We start from the raw sequence: 22,047 nt of genomic DNA on the forward strand, positions 1-22,047 counted from the left end.
ATGTAATAATCCACGGGCACACAAGCTGATTTCAATCGCTCCATCTCCTTGCCGGATGTCCTCCTGGGGCAAGCCTGAGATAGCATCTTTTTCTTTGCTTGAGCAGGAGTCGCGTGCTACCACAGCATGCTGTAGAGTGAAACTTACTAGCAATTTTTATTTTACAAGGTAAGGCCCACTGAGCTATATAGGTCTTTTTCAGAAGCAACCTGGCCACAAATGATAGCTCAATGAAGTGGCTTATCATGTGCAAATTTATATCAGTCAAATACTCTTAAACGCATGTTTCTAAAGTTGGAGGGAAAAAACCGGAGGACCCAGAGAAAAATCCATGCGACCACGTAAGAAAAGAGAACACGCAAACTCCAAATATACAGGCATCGTCAGGGTCGGGATAGCATTCTTGTCAACCCCTTATCAGTGCCCGACCTTATTACAGACCAATTCAGACCTTATTGGTCACCCCGTGCCTCTTATAAATCTCAACGTTCATCCTACAAAGTCCCATCACAAGGGAGAAACACAAACAAATAGGTAAAAACACTTTTTTTTGCCCGTTAATGTACGCCATATGGACCTGAAACTCAATTTTCCCGTACAAGAATATGGGTAAACCGTATGGGTTGACACGGTATGGGAGCAAACCCACGAGCTCCTGCATACCAGGCGAGGGAGTTAACATCTCACCTCCACTGGCTGCCCCAAGTGACAATAGACAATGGACCCATTGCACAGCGAGTGCAGCGAATGTGGTGGGTCAAACCGTGTGCAGTGATGTGCACTGTATATTTGTTTAGTGTTCGCTACCACTTCTCTTTGTACGCCGCCTTTCATGAGGACCATTCCGTCATCTCCAGTGATGTCATTTCCTCTTGACTCTCATGTGCATGTGCTGACATCATAACTCGATGACATTATCATGTGTTTCTTTTGCCGCTAGTTCAGAAGGGCTCTCGGCTGAGACTTTTGACAAATACTTATCATCGTGTGTTTTTTTTAAGTATGCTGTTATTTTTTGGAGTTTCGCAAGGCTCCTGTTATTTCAAGCCGACATTCATAATAGTGGCCTGTTTGTGCACCTTTGCAATTCCATGCGGTTGCAAGGCCGGTGGCATTGACGTCATTAAAAGTGACTTGGTCAGGGGAGATTAGAGGGAAATGACTTTGGTCCCAAATAGTTTTTTTTTTATGTACAAAGAGCTCTACAACATTGGCCCACGTCTGGTAATTATATAGGATAAAATATAAATATAAGTAAAATTATGTTTCTTGCATGGCTTAATCCAGCATCTGCCAATGACCAACTCGCCCGGAATGTGCTCAATATTGTAAGATCGCCAAAGCTCGGCAAGGTTGAACCTGTATTTTAAGCATATTGATGCAGTGGATGGGCGACCGCTTTGCATAACCCGTCTTACAGAGGCTATGTGGAGGGCAGCAAAGGTAAATTCCACAAAACATTATTACACTATATTTCGATTTAAAGCTACCGAAAGAACCAAAGAAGATATTACACTATACTTCTATGCCACCACACCTTCACCAACCCACGTTGATCAGTGTGGCGAAGTATGGCTAAATAGCCCGTATGATCCTAATGTGGGGATGACCTTGTCCACGAGCGAGTGGATTGACACAAGGCTGCGTGTGGACAATGCAGCGTCTCCATGTGTCACAGGACATCAAGGAATTGAATCGTAGTCCAGTTAATTGTCAGAAACAGTACGTCTCGACGATGGAAAGTGAAATGTCAGTCTTTCATCCATGATCCTTTACAATGCAGTTTATTGCATCATTTAATACCCATTGCATATTTCAATTCAAGTGTTCATATATGCATTACTTTTAACCAAAGTTTTGTGCCATGTGTGAATTTTATTTTTGTACGTGTTTAAATGTGTGTCTTCTTGTGGGGAGTAGTCACGCAGCGGTTAGCACGCTGTACCATGAACCCGGCGACCCGAGTACGATTCCCGCTCACGGTTAACACCCAGTGACGATTATTTGAACCGGTCTTGGGCCTTCCCTAGGTCGACTCAGCCTCAAATGAGTACCTGGTGCGGTGTGTAAACATCGCCACTGGGGAGATAAAGGCGGTCGGGCGTGGTGCTGGCCACCCACACCCTCGTGTGCCGTGCCGGCCTTCATAGGTGCTCGCTCAAAGCACTTGTTCCTACAGTCTGTTACAGGCTATACAGGGATCTGTGTCTTCCTTAGCTAATTGATGAAGATCCTTAAACTACTCTACAGTGGTAGAGCATTTTAAATTTGTGCGGTTTGAGCGAGGGCTACCACTCCGTACACATTTGGCAGCCAATCCAACAGGACATGGTGCAACACCCTAAATATTACCGTGAAATACTGTACAGTGGTAGAATATGTTAAGCATCTTGACACATTTGAATTCGCTTCTAGTTGTGATGTAATCGTGGACAATTTCCGGTTACCTAAAATGATCACCAATGAGGTCGAAGGAATACCGAACATTTCATTGAACCGCAGTAGATATTTGTTTGTAAAAAAACAAAACTACCTGTGACTGGCTGCCCCTTTTTCTCTGTAAAATTGACATCGCCGCTATTTCTGTGCAGTATCTTCAGATACGGTTGAATTTAAAACGGAGCAATATAAATCCACGCTGCGTTGCACCGTGTCCCTTTGGATTGGCTGGCACGCATACGTAGTGGAATACCTCGCTTAAACGGCAAAGATTCCAGCCAAATACTGCTCCTTCGTCAGCAAATTGTTTATCTTAACCCCCAAGGTTCTGCTGGATATCTCTGAAAAGTCCCTAAAAGCCAACAGAGAAAGCTTGTACAGCGGCAATATGTCTGGCTTTCACCCCCTGCTCCTAAGCATACTTGTTTGTCTGTTTAACATTAAAATGTGGTGCAGGAATTGAATTGTTTCATGGCCAGTAAGTCTGTGGACTTTCAATGAAAAGTACGAAAAATACATAAATTCTAATTTACATACATTTGTTTAATATGTCTACATAAACCCAGCCAGTGTTTTTTATTGTTAACGTTTTTCAAAATATGTTTTATTATAAATGCGGGCAGTATTCCAACATAAATATTGCCTAATTTGTGTAGCTTAAACAAATAGATTTTCTTTATTTATGCCAATTTAGAGTCCATTTAAACATCATTCTCGAACAAGGCAGACATGCAGAGTAAAAGCTCAATGCTTGTGATGTTGGTGCGGGTTTGAGTTTGACACAGTTGTGGTGTAAAACAAACATTACTTCTCCATTCCAATTGTTTTCACAAGCCTCAAGCTACACTTTTGTAAAAAAGTATAAGCATAGTACTCAATTGTTAATAATATTAATAATCTATAGCCTTTTGTTAATCAACTGCTGGATGTAAGCCTACCCAAGTTGTACCTCCCCGTGGTGCCGGACGTCAACGTTGTGATGGGCAGTGCCATGGGGGGAGGGCCAATGTAGATTGGCCTTTCCCTTCATGGCGTTTGTAACCACCACCACAGTGGCCAAATGGGGGCTCTGGACGGGTGTGAGGGGCTGGTAACCCCTCCACCTTCAATTAACTACCACTAAATTACGATGTAAAAAACTTATTAAGCTTGTGACGGAGGCCCTGGGGGGACAGGCATCAATGACGTCTCCTGGCCAAACCCCATTTGGCGGAGCCAGGAGACTGAATCCTTATCCTCGGGGCTCCTCCAGAAACAACAAAAAGCCACTTCTGATGACGACGTGGAATATTGGAACGCTCACTGCGGAGGAGAGGCTGCCAATCCTCTGTCGGGAGCTGGACCGGTACCGCCTGGATCTCTGTAGTATTCAGGCGGTCCGGTGGACCGGCTCTAGCTCCTGCCACCATGAGGGGTGGACAGTCCTCTACTCGGGACAGGAGACTGCCAAACAACAGGGAGTGGCTCTTCTGAACAAAACAATGAAGGGGGCGTGGGAGTGTGGTGGTGAGGTGCGGGAAGCTGTAAGCCCCAGGCTACTTTGGGCTCGCCTTCCCATCAACCAGAGGTGAGGAGTGGTGGTTGTGGTTACTTATGCCCCCACCGAAGACGAACATCCGTGGAGAGATGCAGGCAAGGCCGATGAGTCAGGTGCCTTCTATGACCTCCTGTCACAGGTGCTGGCTAAAGTGGCCCCTCGGGATAGAGTCATCTTGTTGGGTGACTTCAATTCCCGAGTTGGTCATGCTAGCACATGGTCTGGAGTGATTGGAAGACATGGGCCAGATCAGCTCAATAACAACGGTAGGAGGCTGCTAGATTTTTGTGCAGCCCATGGGCTTGTAATTGCCAACACGCTGTTCTGGCATCGGTGCATCCAAACAACATCATGGATGTATGCCGGGTCCAAGCAAGAACATCTGCTGGACTACATAGTGACGGAACAGCGGATGCGGGCCCATGTCCTTGACACCAGGACCTACTGTGGAGCTGACCCACTGACCATCGACATGTCATCTGTAGATGCGCCTGCCATTCTTCCACTCCAGTGGTGGGTGTACACCCAGGACCCCATGCAAACCCATGATGGCATGGTCTCTGCTAGCTGATGAAAGTTGCAAGTGAGAATTTAATAATTGCTTGCGGCTGGGGTTTGCATCATTCCCCACACCTCCTGATGTCGAGGGGAAATGGGCGAGGTTTAGGACTGTGGCTCATGCAGCTGCAATGGCTGCTTTGGGTACACGGTCCAGACCTCCTCAGAGACCCTGGCTGACAGAGCCTTCGCTCAGAGGTTCGGAGAGCCGTGAGGCGCTTCAAGGATGGTTGGTGGTCGCGGGTTGCTGAGGAGATGGAGTCTGCCTTAATGGCCCGCGATCACAAAGCGCTCTTTAATTCCATTAAAAAAGTAACCTGAAAGTAACCTGCAGCGCCACACCTATTACCAACATTAGGAGAAAGAACAGTTATCCAATCTCTGACCCCCAGGAACAGGTTTGCAGATTTTCTGAGCATTTCTGTGAGGTCCTGGGGGAGGGGAAATCCCTCAGCCTGGAAAACACCGTGGGACAAAGTGGGGATGACCCTGCTGAGGCTGCGGTGCCTCAAACATTTGAAGAAGTCACCTCCTGTGAGTGGCTGGCTGAGGTTTCATCTGTTAAGGAAGTACTGAAGGCGATCCAGAGCCTGAGACCAGGAAAGGCACCGGGCAGAGATGATCTCCCAAGCGAAATGCTGAGGGAGGGTGGCGTTTGTGCACAGACTGCTCTACATGACATTATAACAACAGTCTGGACCACTGGACGGGTTCCATAGGATTGGAAGGATGCCCTGGTGGTCCCCCTCTTTAAGAAGGGGGAAGAAGGGGGACCGCACAGACTGTAACAACTACAGGGGCATCTCACTCCTCAGTGTGCCGGGAAAGGTCCTGGCAAGGATTATTCAACATCGCCTTGCCAGGCACGCTGAGGAGAGGCTTGCAGAGCCCCAATGTGGTTTCAGGAAAGGGTGGTCCTGCACAGATGCCATATTTTCTGTCCGTCTGCTACAGCAGAAGTGTAGGGAATTCCAACAAGACCTACATCTCTGCTTATTGACCTGGCCAAGGCCTATGATACCATCAGTAGGCCTAGGCTCTGGGTTTTTCTTCGTGCTTTCTGAGTCCCTTGTCCCTCTGCTCACGATCATTAAGGACCTTCATGATGGTGAGCGGGCCCGGGTAAAACTCCGTGGCCATGAGTCGGAGTCATTCCCTGTTCACTTTGGGGTACGACAGGGATGGCCTCTGGCTCCCACATTATTTAACATCTTTATCAACCACGTAGTTCGTGAAGCCTTCAATAACTGCACCAGAGGAATTTCCATCTGGTACAGATACAATGGGAGGGTGATCGATGCCCGGGTGCGGTCAAGGTACGTATCCCTATTGCTCAACCATGTTATGTATGCCTATGATCTGGTAATTGCTGCTCACTCAGGGGAGGAGTTGGAGGCACTTCTGCTGAACCTGGAGCTTGCCACTAAGAGGTGGGGACTTACCATCAACCCCACGTAAACTAAGCACCTGCCTGGGTATTTTGTACCATCGGACACTCCACCCCCACAACTCCCAATTGGTGGTAGGGCAGTTGTGGAGATGGTGGAGAGTTCCCCATACCTGGGCAGTGTGCTCATGACCGGCTCCGGTTTGACAGCAGAGGTCTAACTCCGAATCAGTCGAGCGGCATTATCTTTTCATCGGTTGCGTAACGCTGTGTGGAAGCTACCTGGTCTGTCGCTCCGCACGAAGCTTCAGGTCTTCTCGGCCACAGTCATTCCCTCCCTTCTCTACGCTTGCAAAACGTGAAACCCCCTAATGGAACATCTTCGCGGGTTAGAAACATTTAGGCTGGCCTGCCTACGATCCATCCTGGGTTTAACCAGGCTGGATTGTGTGAGGAGCTCACATATCCTTGAAAGATTTGCACAAAGCCCCATCGGTGAGTTCCTCCGGCAGGCAAAGTGCGTTGGCTGGATCATGTAGTCCGCATGTCCAGCCACTGCATGCCTAAACAGCTTTTGTTGGCCGGATCGAGGGGGCTAAACGGGCGCGGCACAGGCTAGAGAAGAGATGGAGTGATGTGGTACAGGAGGATGTGGAGCTGAGTGGACTTGACTATGACTGGTACCAGCGGTGTCAAGATCGGCCTCTGTGGAGGAGGCTCGTGAAGGACGCTACTGGGCAGTTAGAGGCAGTCGCCCTCCAACAACAACGGAGGGGGGAGGAGCGACGCTCACAACAATGAGCGGAGCGCCGGGTGGCTAAAGCACAGCAATTTGGCACAGTAGGGGGCACAGGTGGTGCATCAGCGAATCATCTCAGTCAGTCGACCCGTGGCACCTGGGTCTGCCCCGTGACCTGCCAGTGGGCATTCGACACTTCACCTGGCCTCATAGCCTGGCACAAGCGTCGTGGTGACGTCACCGCCACTTAGTGGCGAATGGCGGTTGTTGTTATTTCATGATGCCGATCAGTGCAGGTTGGTTTAAGGCTGGTGCCCACGACTGTTTCGGATATCGCACGCCACTGATGTGTTTTGCCGTGACCGGACATAACGCTCAGGGCATCAGCTGAATAGCACAGCGCAATAACCGCCGTGACACCGCTGCACGATAAAGGTATTATCGTTCATTTGTACAGGGTGATCTATTTACAGATACTCTACCAAAAAATAGGGAGAAATTATACAACGGATGTTGGAGGTCTATTGGGCAGGCATGGCATCGTGTGCATGCGACACACGAGCCTGAGTTTTTACATTCATGGCTCTGTTTTTGTAAATAATTTTCCCTTGCGGCCCCGCATGCCCAGACCTCTTGTGGAATAGACATTTTTGCGTGTGTGTGTGTGTGTATGCGTATGACTTGCAGATCCGTGAATCTCCATCCCCATACCTACGACATTCTTTCTGTGTTCCTCTGTTCAGATACGGGGTCATCTCGTTCGCAATGTTCAATCACCTTTTGAGAACACAGTAAGAGGCTCATTAGAAATCAGCGGGGTATCTGTGAATGAGTCGGGGGGGGGGGGGGAAACCCCCCTGCGCGTTTCAAGTGTTAAACACGATGGCGCCACTCCGCTACATTGTCAGCACCAGAAAATAAAACGTAACAAAAAAAAATTGGTGGAAAGGAAATGTCTGGTTGGAGTTTTGCAGGTGCTTGTTTGTATGGCGTTAATTTGTCCTGCGCGATCGAAGCCTGTGGGTACGTGTGTCTGAGCGCGAACCCCAAAACCCCGCTTGATTTGGAGGCCGTTAATGAAGCTTGTTTTCCCATTTGAGGCCGGGGGTCTTACAAATTAGCCTCTCCGCTGGGGCGCACGGCTCACTCCAATGCCGCAAATTAGATTTCCACAGCGGTTTTTCGGGAGCACACTGCCCGCACTTCAAAGTGGGCTTTTATAAAATGAGCCGTGTATTTTAATACCGCCTTTGAAAAAAACCCTGCGCTTGAATATGGGTACGCAAGTATAACCTGCAATATTTTCGCTCCGTTCCTCTGCAGAGAACATAAACATTCTTTGTTGATGAATGTGAACCTGTGATGAACAACCACTAAATTTGGATTGACCAAAAAAAAAAGGTAGCTTTACCTGGAAATAGTTTCTCCTTTTTTTATGTTTGACTTAGGTTTCAAAGATATACTATTCTAAAAATACATGGAGGTGTTTAGATTACTCCGTCCTGCATTCAAGTAATGTTTAAAATGTTCACATTGAAAATACAAAAAGTCAACATGCCGCTCAAAAATAATAGAGACGTGAAAGGGAAATGACTAAGAGTGTAATGATGCATTGATTGACTACAATTGATTCTAGTTCACGATACGGCCATCGAACTGTGCTTGTAATCATTGATTACACTATGTAATACGATTTTTGTCCATGGGTAGTAAGTGTAATTTTTTAATTGCTTATGCCTAAAAAGTATAGAAAATGGCTATTATTCCCCACAAACTTTGCCCTTGTGACTTTATGTGAAGGAATGATACAAATGCACACAACGTTTTCTCATTGAAAATAGGTAAATTTCAATATATCGCTGTCCTGGTCACAAAAGCAAAGTTTGTGGGGAATAATATCCATTTTCTGTGCTATTGAGGCATAAGCAATTAGGAAATAACACTTACTACCCAGGGACAATTTTTTGTTGTTGTTTGTTATACAGTTTTATAATTATGTATGATTTAAGCAAATACAATTTTATTTTAATTCTAATTTAGCAAACAAAAAACCGTGCTAATAAAATAGAAAGAGGTTCGGTAAAAACAACACGAATAATTAAAATCAATTCTTTGATCGATTCTCTACCCCCACGTGAATGCAATACAATTTACAATCGAACCGTTGGTGGTCTTGATTCGTTGCTTGCCTGTCAATTATCGCGGAGGTTTAAATATTTCCTTTAATTTTGGCGAGCAACGTACGTTGATTGGATTTCCACGTATGAAATTAAGTTGTAATTTACACCTCTTTTTTTTGCGTTCAAACGTCGAATGAAGCCTTCAGTCATGGGGTTAGCAACATTGTTCGGTTCGTCACACGTCGTGGTCCGTGCAGACTGGTGGACTTTGAGGGGTCCAAGTCCGATTCGGAAATCAGACGCTGGGTTCACAGGACATTGCAATATCCACTGCGCCACCGCTCCGCCCACATTTGTATCGCGTGCCTCAATATCCCAGGGCATTTTTTTCGCGCTTATTGATTCATTTCCTCTCGCCGACTTCCGTCACACTTCATTGAGAGTGGCAGATCCCAGGGTCCATGGCGCGGCGCGCGCTCACCAATTGCGCCATCGCTCCACCCGCGTTCGCGATGCATCTCTTAAGAGAAAAAAAAAATCACAAACGCGAATTTGCGTGCTGCAGATCCAAAGGCGGGCGCCCCTGACGGGCTCAAGAGTGCCATGGAAAAGTCGGGAACGCGCGAACGGCTCGTTCCAGCAACATTTGTCTTTGGCCGCGGAGGGCCGAAAAAGCTGTTAGCGTGCTGCTTCGCGGCCGCCGCGCTGTCTGCGTGAGAATAATCGCGGAGCCCCTTTGCCCGTAGCATCTGGCTTTTGTCAGGGAGCATTTTTAAGAGTGCGATGCTCGGACACCATTGGGGTCTATTAAGCGCGTTGAGGGGCCTGGCTTCTAATACTTTCCACAGCCCGGTGTACGTCTTGCCGTGCGTTTTGTTATATTTGACTTAGTGCGGTGATACTTTTTACGACAAACTTGAGCATTGCTCTGCATTAGAACCGTGGATTGCTTAAATTACGTCTCCATCTGAAAGGTGAGGTCTGTGCAGTGACTTTGGGGGAAGGTTAGGGGGGGGGGCAGTGGTTTCATAAACGCCTGTCCATCACTGTACAAAAGAGCAAACACGAATGTTATTTTTTGGGGAATACTTAACATTTTCAAAGTGTTTTCACCATGCGTCGTTTAGCTGCACGTCACAATATTGACTGTGCTCTGCTTCATGTTACGTGCAGTTTTCTAGCTGTACGAATATTCTCAGCACACTTGGAGCGAGGCATGCGCGAGAGAAGTTGTCCGAGGGAATCCTGCAGCATAGCCGAGGAGACAAAACGATGCCTCATCCATGATCAAGGTTTTTCTTTAGTTAGGTCACGTAAATATAAATGTGTCGTTCAACCCGCCACCACCAGACACATCCAGTTAGTAAGGTTTGTCACGTAAACAAAACGTGCCAATTAGTTATTGGTGGAGAGTCAAACCCGCAATATTTACAATTCGAGTACGACGTTTCGCTGGTGATTACAGCCAGCTTCATCAGGAGATTATCCAGAATTGTAAAGAAGTGTATATTTACACGATCTAACCCAAAACACCTTTATTTTGGAGAATATTGGTCACGAAAGCAAGCCTACGTGTTAAACAAACAATACATTGATCCGACGACTTAATGCTGATTGGTGAGGCTCGCGATACATCGCACATGTAAACAATCTAAGTCTTTCAGTTTGTGCAAATGGTAAATAATTGATGTGCGCATGTCTATATTTGGGTTAGCGAAACTGTGCAGAAATAAAAGCAAAAACGAAAACGGCACGACAAACAATACGTTTTAAGCGGGTAAAATAATGCGCAAGTAATCGATTCTTAAATCAAGCCGTGGCCCCTAAATTTCAACAATCAATCTTGATTTGAAGCTTTCGTGACTTTCCAACGGGGTGCGTGGGCTGTGATAGCCGGTGAATTATCTCACTCCTAAACACAACCCTAATCATGCCAATTGCTAAATTATTTATTCTGTAATTCATACTGATGTTTATTCTGATAATAATAATGTTTAGTTTTACATAGCGTCATCGTTCATGCATATTGCATCTCAGAATCGGTGTATGCGATGATGCTGTGTGGTGATGCAGTGTGTGGTGATGCAGTGTGTGGTGATGCAGTGTGGTAATGCTGTGTGGTGATGCAGTGTGTGGTAATGCAGTCTGTGGTGATGCTGTGTGGTGATGCAGTGTGTGGTAATGCATTGTGTGGTGATGCTGTGTGGTGATCCAGTATGTGGTAATACAGTGTGTGGTGATGCAGTGTGTGGTAATGCTGTGTGTGGTGATGCAGTGTGTGGTGATGCAGTGTGTGGTGATGCTGTGTGTGGTGATGCTGTGTGTGGTGATGCAGTGTGTGGTGATGCAGTGTGTGGTGATGCTGTGTGTGGTGATGCTGTGTGTGGTGATGCAGTGTGTGGTGATGCTGTGTGTGGTGATGCTGTGTGTGGTGGTGCAGTGTGGTAATGCTGTGTGTGTGGTAATGCTGTGTGTGGTGATGCAGTGTGTGGTAATGCTGTGTGTGGTAATGCTGTGTGTGTAGTAGTGCTGTGTGCGATGATACTGTGTGTGGTGATGCTCTGTGTGGTGATGCTGTGTGTGGTGATGCTGTGTGTGGTGATGCAGTGTGTGGTGATGCAGTGTGTGGTGATGCTGTGTGTGGTGATGCTGTGTGTGGTGATGCAGTGTGTGGTGATGCTGTGTGTGGTGATGCTGTGTGTGGTGGTGCAGTGTGGTAATGCTGTGTGTGTGGTAATGCTGTGTGTGGTGATGCAGTGTGTGGTAATGCTGTGTGTGGTAATGCTGTGTGTGTAGTAGTGCTGTGTGCGATGATACTGTGTGTGGTGATGCTCTGTGTGGTGATGCAGCGTGTGGTAATGCTGTGTGTGGTGATGCAGTGTGTGGTGATGCAGTGTGTGGTAATGCTGTGTGTGTGGTGATGCTGTGTGTGTGTGGTGATGCAGTGTGTGGTAATGCTGTGTGTGGTGATGCTGTGTGTGGTAATGCTGTGTGGTAATGCTGTGTGGTAATGCAGTGTGTGGTGATGCAGCGTGTGGTAATGCTGTGTGTGGTGATGCAGTGTGTGGTTAATGCAGTGTGTGGTGATGCTGTGTGTGCTGGTGATGATCGTGATGGCAATGCTGATCTAGAAGAGAATGCAAACAAAAACTAAACTGCTAATATATGCATTGTCTTTGAAACTGATTGGTCCACACCAGAGATGGCTTTCTTTTGAGCCTCGTCTCAATACGGTGTTAGACCAGAGGACGCCACAAGGCGTACAGCACATAGACAACGCCACTATCAGAATATTGAGTGCTCGGGGTGTGCAGCTACATCATGGGACCTCCTTTGCCAGTACCAAAATATGAAAATAGGTTTTCTTCTTTTATCAGAGTATGTTTTTTGTTTGCATTCTGACCACAAGTATTGTGGTTAATGCAGACATTATTCATTGTAAAATTTTCAGTTTGGTGTTCTAACATCTAAATACCTGTTCGTTGCCAGAAAAAAGGGGAAAACCTATTCCCATATTTTGGTACTGGCAAAGGAGGTTCCATGATTTAGATGCTCACCCCGAGCTCTCAATGCCCTGATAGTGGCATTGTCTTTGTGCTGTTCGCCTTTTGGCGTCCTCTGGTCTAACACTATTTTGAGACTAGGCTCTAAAGAAAGCTGTCTCTGGTGTGGACCAATCAGTTTCAAAGACAATGCATATATTATCAGAGTATGTTTTTTTTGCATTCTGACGACAAATATTGTGGTTAATGCAGACATGATTCCTTGCAAAAGGTTTCAGTTTGGTGTTCTAACATCTTAACACCTGTTTGTTGCTAAAAAAAGGGGAAAACCTCATCTCAATGTGGAGGGCGTTTGACCCAATGACCTGCCATTGCGCAGCGGGCGACAGAAGAAGTAGAGCAGGATATAATTACGTGGTTTTTTTTGGGTTAAATCGCGTAAATATCAATGCGTCATTAACCCACCACCACTTGACACAGCCTATTAGTAAGCTTCGTCACGTAAACAAAACGCACCAGGTAGTTCCTGCTTTGGCACACCGTTTGTGTGCTTTTGAGAGTAAACCCACAACATTTTTCCAATTCGAGTACTGCGGCGTTTCGCTGGTGATTACAACAAACCAGCTTCATCAGGCAATTTTCCAGACTTGTGAATAAGTCTAAAACAGAGCACAAAACGCTCCTCGTCTCATAACCAGCAACCCTCGTCAGAGGCCTCTTCCTGCGACCTAACGAGTGCCCTCTTGTGTACCGTTTCACCACGTCAGAATTCGCCAATTGTCCTCTGTCAACAAGGCTCTCAGCTCTGCAGCCCCGGCTACACGCCTGACTGTCTCTTTATTTATTTCCGAGCACGCTTCCGAATGTTTTTCATGCGTGTCATCCGACGTGTGTTGTCTCAGATGTCATCTGCTTGTCCAGTCAAGTAAGTTCGTTCCCGGCACGTAAGCCCCGCTGTTATTGTCGTGCACTGCGCTTGTTGGCATTACGTTATGCGGTGCAAAGCTTGCCCGGTCACTCGTCGGTTCACGGCTAGCGTGAGCGTGGGATGCCGTGCGGTTCCACGCATATTTTGTCAAACGAATTTCGAGTAGCTTAGCATTATTAGGGTAGGGCTACAGAATTCACTGTTGTATGCCTCCGATTATGACTGTACGCACCTCCGATTAGCACGGTTGGCTACGTACTGTGCCAAATAAGTACATACATGGTGAAGTATGGCCAAACAAACCCTGTCACTGACATGGCACGGGGAGGCGGAGGTTGATTGACAAAAGTCTGCAAATACAAGTATTTTATAAGATATTATTTAAGACTTAATAACGTCCTCATTGTAGAAGGTAATACTCTAATTTACCAGCATATTGCCCCCAAATGGACAACGGCTGAACGTGTGCAGAAACGCATGGAGAGGCACAAGCATGGTATTACGTCAAGAGGAACACTTGGAGCATGGAATGTACATTACTGGCATCATATTGACCCTTTCCAGGGGCGGAGCCAGGATTTTGACTTTGGGGGGGGGGGCTGACTTCAATATTCTGAGATATCTCAGTGTGTTTATGTTTTCCAACGGGCGCCACAAATGTATAAAGCACATTTTATTGGATTTGAACGCGGAGTTTATTAATAGGTCGGAGCCGCTGATGTGGCTAATAAGTTCAATAAGTTCGAAAGGCTGCCGCTCAAGCAGCCTGTAGGGCAGCACGAGGTGACAGCCTGTAGGGCAGCACCAGGTGGCAGCCTGCAGGGCAGCACAAGGTGGCAGCCTGCAGCATTTTGCAACAGCCGGATATCCGGTTATCCCGATTACCGACTTTCCCAAAATTTCAGGGGGGGGGCTCAGCCCCCCCCCTGTGGCTCCGCCCCTGACCCTTTCCTGTTCTGATATAAATAGTTTATTTTGGTTTTGTAGTTTAGTTTACAATGTGCACGTTAACGGGAGTAAGCCTGAGCGATGCCACCGGTGAGTTGCCGTTATGATTAGCGCAGTAAACTTTGTTGCTTGCCTACCCTGCTGTGTCAAAGCCCTTCCCTGGCCGCTCCCCCACCCCCCCCCCCCCACCATGGTATGTTAAAATCATTCATTTCTGCAACGCAGCGTTACGGAATGGAACCTTAACCTAATTATAGCAAAATATATAAATGTAATTGCGCAGGTGTCAGTTTTGGTGCTGGCGCGCGTGCCGAATTTTCTGTCGATCCGATTTAAATCTCGAAAATGAACGATTCGAGACGAACGCTTGCCGCATTGCGCTCTGCCCAGGTGCTGCATTAAGTCGCTTGCTGCACATGATCGCGATCGTCAATAGCCGTGCCCGGTCCACTGCTGGATGAAGGGGCTCCACAAGCCGTCGCCGTATCTCAGGGTCGCGGGATGTAGCAATCTGCCGAGCGCCCGCACACGATTTGATTCCATGGCTCCATCTCCGTAGTTAAACGCCTTCCAATAATAACATGCATTCAAACACTCGTTAACAGTGGGATTGTTAAGAGAGTTTGTTATGTATGACGTACGCTTGGATCGGTCCCGGTGTTTGGCTGGTTGCTATTTATTATGGGTGTGAGAATTCACACCGCCCTTGGGATGTATTCATTTGTCATGGTGAAGGTTAGCGATTCAATTCAAGAATCGATTTCTAATTTGGCATCATGGTGAATGTAGTGGCTTCGAGTAACCGGAGATTTCGCTTACAACATACAGTATACATACAGAATATCGATCAAAAACATCGATTGTCACAAACGCGATTTGATCCGTGTAGTGTAACTTAGTAGAATTGATATTTTTCGATAAATATATGCATCGTTGCACCATTCATCGATTAAAATTGATTCTTATTCGAACGTTGCACGCGTCACATCATTTGATTTATAATTGATTATTTTCATGTTGGGTTTTTTATTCTGATTGAGAACAAGTGATGGTGTTGAGGGAGATGGAATCCGATTGAGAGCGAGTGGTGGTGTGTTCACAATGAGCTTGGTAATGGTGGAAAATAAAATGTTATAATGAAAACAATATACTAATGAGTTGAAACTCTGGTCATCCTCGCAGCAGCGGCTTTTGGCTAGCCATCGAACAAACACGGTCACTGCAACGCGCACTTTCAGATCCACTTCCGCGGCCGTCTGGAACGCGCTTCCTTCCGATATTAGGAAGCCACTGGAGCTACGTACTTTTTAATATAGATGAAATACTAATTTCTTTTTAACTGCGTTTTGTGTTTAGTTTGTTGTCCTTTCCCCTGCACCTCCGATTAACACGGTTGGCTACGTACGGTGTGAAAGACGTTCAACATACATACATATAGCGAAGAGCTTTTTCAATCGGTGCATATCACGAGCTAGGTCGCCACTGCGCTGTCTGGCTGCCATCTTCCATAGAAACAATGGGCAGCGCTTAACCCGATCCACACCACGGAAGAAAATAAAAGACCCTCCTGTGTGCCACTGTGGCGACGGACACCAAAGCACGGAATGTGTAACTTCGCACTGCCCCAGATATAAATGTGAAGGCGGTCTGTCTGCAGTTCACAACTCTCAGACAAAGTAATTGAATTGCTAAATCACGTAGAACGGATTCGCTCATGGGTCACCTTCATTGGCCATCGGGAAATCATCACGACAAGGAGATGGAATCTGATTGAGAGCGAGTACTTACAAAAAAATCCGCAGACTACCTACTGGATCTCCTCTCTGTTTCAAAGAACAAATTTGACCTCAGGTCTTCGCTCATTTACCAACTTCACATTCCCTATTGCCGTACAAAAACCGGAGGAAGGGCCTTTGCTATTGATGCCCCCAGGGTCTGGAATGCTATTGCCAATAAACTGCAACTTGAATCATTACCTATGAGATCTTCACTCAAAACTGCTCTAGAGGAGTTGTACACCCCTAGGTGCCACTGCTATTCAGTGGCCTAAAATATGGCTCTAGGGTTTGGTGTTACATGTTATTTATGTAGTTTATTGTTAAAAATTCGGTCACAGTCCCTATGATCACTGTTACATTGCATTTATGGCTTTTATTTTGGTGATTTCGAAAACGTTTTTTTGGTTTGGCCATGTTTTTGTTTATTGTAGTACGGAGTTAGACTGTTGGCCTTAATCTTAGTTGTCTTGTGATTGTTGTTGTTGTTTGACTTGCATCCCAATGGGATTTTTGCACACAGCGTTGGTGTACGATGCTATTTCAGGAATATTTTGATGTTTTTTTTTCCTGGATATTCTGTTTGCACAGTCACATAATCACTTTAAGATGTTTACTTGTTCATGTTTTTGTTTTTTGTTTGTTGCGGTTGCACCCGATTCAAGAGCCGAATGGCTCACAGGGCTGTACCAAATCAATGGAACTATGAACTATGAGTGATGGGGTTAGAGGACGTGGCAACTAAGAGTGTGTGTTGTCAGAGTGCCGTAACTGCCTTGACAGCGCCGTTAGTGTACCGCGACCGTCCTGCGACTGTGCCGCGGCTGTGCCACGACTGTACCCTGACGGTGCCGCGACTCTTGTCACAACTGTGCCGTGGCGTGCGCAGGACGCAGAGGAGAGCAGCAGCTCGCACTCGAGCCGAGCCACGCTGAGCACCGAGGGATCGCGCTCTGCCAGCCGAGCCAGGAGGCAGCAGCAGCAGCAGCAGGTGACAGCTGCAGATGCCGATCTTCCACCAGGTCAGTGTGCCCCTCACACATCTCCACCACGCTCGGTGGGATCGCCTCGTGGGCTTAGTGCCTTCCAGCAGAGCAGTAGCCACCTGGTTATGATGATGGCGGTGATGGTGGTGAAGGAGATGGTGGTCGTGCCAGCGAACTCGGGCGGCCCGGTTCATGGCGCTACGCCAGGGGGTCGGCACCCAAAATAACAAGAAGTTGAAGGGCCATTTTTTATCAAATTCTGTAAAATAAAAATTGATATTTAAAGAGCCGCAAGTGCACGCGAATACGGGGACGGCGGTGGGCCTCAATAAATGACGTCACGAAGCTGTTCCTTAAAGAGCCGCATGCGGCTCGGAGGCCACAGGCTGCCGACCCCTGCGCGACACGCTAACCCACCGTGCCAGCGCTCCACCCCCGATAATAATAATAATAACGCCGCTTATCTGTCGAGGAAAACCTCGCCGAGGACCATTGGTCTTTCTGAAACAGGGCCCTTCGTTGCAATGTCTGCGACGTGTGGGAGGTGATCGAAGCACCAAGAGAAAATCTACACTTGCGAAGAGACGACACTCAATGGACCGTGCACACGCGTTCATGAATATATTTTCTGTTCCACCACAGCCTGGGACACCCTTGGCAGACACCCCCCGAGAGGGGATTTGGGAGTCCTGAAAATTTTGCGTAGCGCACAACCGGTGCTTAGTTTCCAGAGTTCTGGATTCTGGGCATATGACACAAATTCCCAGCTGATATAGAATGCCCACACCAAATGCATTCGGTGTTATTTGCACAATGTTATATTTAGATAACTTATGAAAAAAGCTTTTAGTGTTTGAAATTTTTAAATCTGTCTAGATAGTTGTGGAGAGTGCTGCTCCTTTCTCCTTTGCGACGTTTCGCCTCCCACGTTGAAGGCACCCTTAGGCAGTATACTGTATACTGTCTGAGTGTGCAGTATACTGTCTGAGTGTGCAGTATACTGTCTGAGTGTGCAGTATACTGCCTGAAGATGCAGTATACTGCCTGAAGATGCAGTATATTGCCTGAGGGAGCAGTATACTTCCTGAGGATGCAGTATTACTGCCTTTTAGGATGGAGCATTTCTCGTACGACAATACAACCTTGTTTTTCTAAATGCATCTAATATTCACTGTGTACACACTTGCGCTGGACATTGATACGTAATCTTTCAATTTAACATCTGTTGCACTGCAGCATACGTGTTGTACAATTACGTATATGCACACATGTTAGAGCACCTGTTATTGTCATGCTAGCTTCTGCTAGCTGAAGGAAAGAAGTGATGGCAAGGGGGTGGTGGTGGTGGTGGTATAGATGTCATTGGCCCGTGATCGCCTCTTGACCGTGCTCCCTGTGCTCTGCACGTAGCATATCATGCGCTGTGTTCAAGCATGCAGGTACCGCATGGGATGTGTATTGTGTGTGCTTATGCGCAATGTATGTATATCCCTTTGTCAATAGACTGATTAATGAAAAGCTGTCCACACAGTGTTCGCGGTCATGAGGGTGGTTTGACCATTCTTGACCACACTGGTCAGTGAGGGTTGGTGTAAGGTGAGCTGGGGGGTGGTGGACCGTATGTATGTGTGATGAACTTCTTTCGCACCGTACGTAACCAACCATGCTAATCGGAGGTGCAGACCACAACTGGCTTTGACATGATTGCATACTCTTTGGTATTTTCGGTAAAGTCACGTAGGTGAAATAAAAATAAAATAAAAGAAAACAACTAAATTAAATCACGACGTTTCGGAGGCAACACAAGCTTCCGTCTTCAGGTGGAACAGACACAGGAAAATCAGCTGCGTCAAGTGAACAGCTCTGGGACACCCGAGCTTATATACAGGTTAAGGGGGGGGGGGGAGGAGCCAGGGAGGGACGTGGGTGGGGAGGGGAGGGCTGAGTTAAGCCGCCTTTTGTTATGCTGCAGGGGGTTCGGGAGGAGCGATGGCGTGCTGCACGAGAGCAAGCACCATCCTGGTAGAAACGAAACGGCTGTACAATTATCAGCCAGCTAACGTTTGACTTGGTTGATGACATCTTTCCAAAAGTTGCTCAATTTGAATCCATCCGCTCGGTTAAAGTTGTGTCTATGTTTGTATATCTAGATGGCTTCATGGACAAATCTTTGGTAATAACCGGGAGGTTTGCAAGGTACTTTGGTATCGGAGAAAATAATGTCATGAGAACCCGCTGTGTTGAAACAATGATCAGCCTCGGCCGAAGGATTCGTTCTGCCGTGTTTCAAATCTGATTTGTGCTCGCGAATTCGGTCAGAAATATGTCGTTTTGTCTCCCCGATATAGCAGTCACCACAGGTACAACCCAATTTGTAAACACCGGGGTATTGTAAGTCAGGAATGACATCCTTTACGGATGGGATTAGATCCTGGATTTTGTGTACTGTATTGAACCGGGCCTGGATCTTGTGTTTGTTTAGAATTTTGGAAATCTTTTTGGTAACGCCTGCTATGTATGGCAGTGTGATGGTTTTGATCGGAGTGTCAGGTGGTTGTTTCTGTATGGTTGGAGTAACAGCTTGGCGGATGGTACGGTCAGAGTATCTTTTCCTCTTGAGGGCCAGATGTACATGTTTTAATTCACTGGCCAGGTGGTGTTGGTCAGAAATGCAATGAGCCCTATGGTATAATGTTTTGATGAGAGAGTTCTTTTGAGCCGGGTGGTGGTGGGAATCAGACTTCAAGTATGAATCTGTGTGGGTGGACTTTCTGTAAACAGAATGTCCTAAAGAGCCATCCATCCTCTCAAACAGAACATCCAAGAATGGCAGCTTGCCATCTTTCTCCACTTCCATGGTTAATTTGATGGATGGGTGTCTGGAATTTGTGGTCTAGGAAATGGTTCAAAGCTGGGGGGCCATGTGGCCAAATGACGATAGTGTCATCCACATATCTCTTCCACAGGGAAGGACGAAGGGTGGATGTCTGGATGGTGTCTGATTCAAATTTCTCCATGAAAACATTGGCTATCACTGGTGACAAGGAAGAACCCATAAGGTTACCCTAATTTTGTTTGTAGAAGGTACCATTCCAGGTAAAGTAAGTGTTGGTGAGGCAGTGCCTAACCAGCGCAGGTACAGACGCCATCCAGACATCCACCCTTCGTCCTTCCCTGTGGAAGAGATATGTGGATGACACTTTCATCATTTGGCCACATGGCCTCCCAGCTTAGAACCATTTCCTAGACCACAAATTCCAGACACCCATCCATCAAATTCACCATGGAATTGGAGAAAGATGGCAAGCTGCCATTCTTGGATGTTCTGTTTGAGAGGAGGACGGATGGCTCTTTGCGACATTCTGTTTACAGAAAGTCCACCCACACAAATTCATACTTGAAGCCTGATTCCCACCACCACCCGGCTCAAAAGAACTCTCTCATCAAAACATTATACCATAGGGCTCATTGCATTTCTGACCAACACCACCTGGCCAGTGAATTAAAACATGTACATCTGTCCCTCAAGAGGAACGGATACTCTGACCGTACCATCCGCCAAGCTGTTACTCCAACCATACAGAAACAACCACCTGACACTCCGATCAAAACCATCACCCTGCCATACATAGCAGGCGTTACCAAAAAGATTTCCAAAATTCTAAACAAACACAAGATCCAGGTCCGGTTCAATACAGTACACAAAATCCGGGATCTGATCCCATCCGTAAAGGATGTCATTCCTGACTTACAGTACCCCAGTGTTTACAAATTGAGTTGTATCTGTGGTGACTGCTATCGAGGAGACAAAACTACATATTTCTGACCAAATTCGCGAGCAACAAATCAGATTTGAAACACGGCAGAACAAATTATTCGGCCGTGGCTGATCATTGTTTCAACACAGCGGGTTCTCATGACATTATTTTCTCCGATACCAAAGTATTATGCAAACCTCCCGGTTATTACCAAAGATTTGTCCATGAAGCCATCCAGATATACAAACATAGACACAACTTCAACCGAGAGGATGATTTCAAATTGAGCAACTTTTGGAAAGATGTCATCAACCAAGTCAAACGTTAGCTGGCTGATAATTGTACAGCCGTTTCGTTTCTACCAGGATGGTGCTTGCTCTCGTGCAGCACGCCTTCGCTCCCCCCGAACCCCCTGCAGCATAACAAAAGGTGGCTTAACTCAGCCCTCCCCTCCCCACCCACGTCCCTCCCTGGCTCCCCCCCCCCTTAACCTGTATATAAGCTCGGGTGTCCCAGAGCTGTTCATTTGATACAGCGAATTTTGTTGTGTCTGTTACACCTGAAGACGGAAGCTTGTGTTGCCTCCGAAACGTCGTGATTTAATTTAGTTGTTTTCTTTCATTTTATTTTTATTTTACCTACGTGACCGAAAAAACCAAAGAGTATGAATCCTTGCAGTCACGAAAGCTTCAAATCTAGAATTTGCATTGATTCTCCGCTGATGTTCGCCATGACCGGGAATCAAAACTCGGGTGGATGGGTTCATATCTCGGTGCGCTAACCGCTGCACCACCACTCCCCCACGTGTACATTCACAGCTAAAACCGTGCATGCTGGATTGCAATTTTAATTCACCACGTTTTTGTGCAAAACACAGTCGGCGCGCATAGCAATGTCAGGTCGCATTTATTTAGATCGCCCAAACATTGCTGGGATTGTGAGGGGCACGAAAAGCTCAATAATTGTGACGCAGCTACGATCATAATGATTCACGGTGCGGTGTGGGCGATGAAGGTTCGCTTTCACAATTCGTCCCCGAGGACCCGACCCTTCACTTGGACCGCACGGAGTCCCACCGGCCAGGCCAGGCCCGGCCCCGTGGCTTGTTTTCCTAGCGCCTGCTGGTTGTTTGCATTGCCATGGTGGGATAGTGCGAGCATCTGCTTCCAGTGAAAATTAACTTGTCACACGCTTTGCTTAGCCTGTGACGCGTTTCTGAAGTGCGCTCGGGTGACGTAATGTCTTTCATTGTGCATTGGGGTGGGGGGGGGGTTTCGCGACACATTATGCGTTCATTTGTTTTTAACCAAAACGTGCCCCGATGTTCATTGCGCAATGGGTGTCGTGGAAGAGACCTCTACGGTGAACT

At 46.8% G+C, this 22,047-nt stretch overlaps 1 protein-coding gene across 7 annotated transcripts in view; it reads left to right on the forward strand.

Moving 5' to 3' along the window:
• The window catches only part of VPS13B (vacuolar protein sorting 13 homolog B), a 305,573-nt gene that overhangs the window by 7,634 nt on the left and 275,892 nt on the right, over window positions 1-22,047 (forward strand). For all 7 annotated transcript variants that reach the window (XM_076066534.1, XM_076066535.1, XM_076066538.1 and 4 more), the window contains exon 4: window positions 16,824-16,956. In XM_076066534.1, coding sequence (XP_075922649.1) covers window positions 16,824-16,956 — 133 coding nt within the window. The remainder of the gene's footprint in view (window positions 1-16,823; window positions 16,957-22,047) is intronic.

Source organism: Petromyzon marinus, chromosome 12, assembly GCF_048934315.1.
Source record: "Petromyzon marinus isolate PM22_M1 ecotype Great Lakes invasive population chromosome 12, UKy_Petmar_22M1.pri1.0, whole genome shotgun sequence".
In the NCBI taxonomy this organism is placed as follows: domain Eukaryota; kingdom Metazoa; phylum Chordata; class Hyperoartia; order Petromyzontiformes; family Petromyzontidae; genus Petromyzon; species Petromyzon marinus.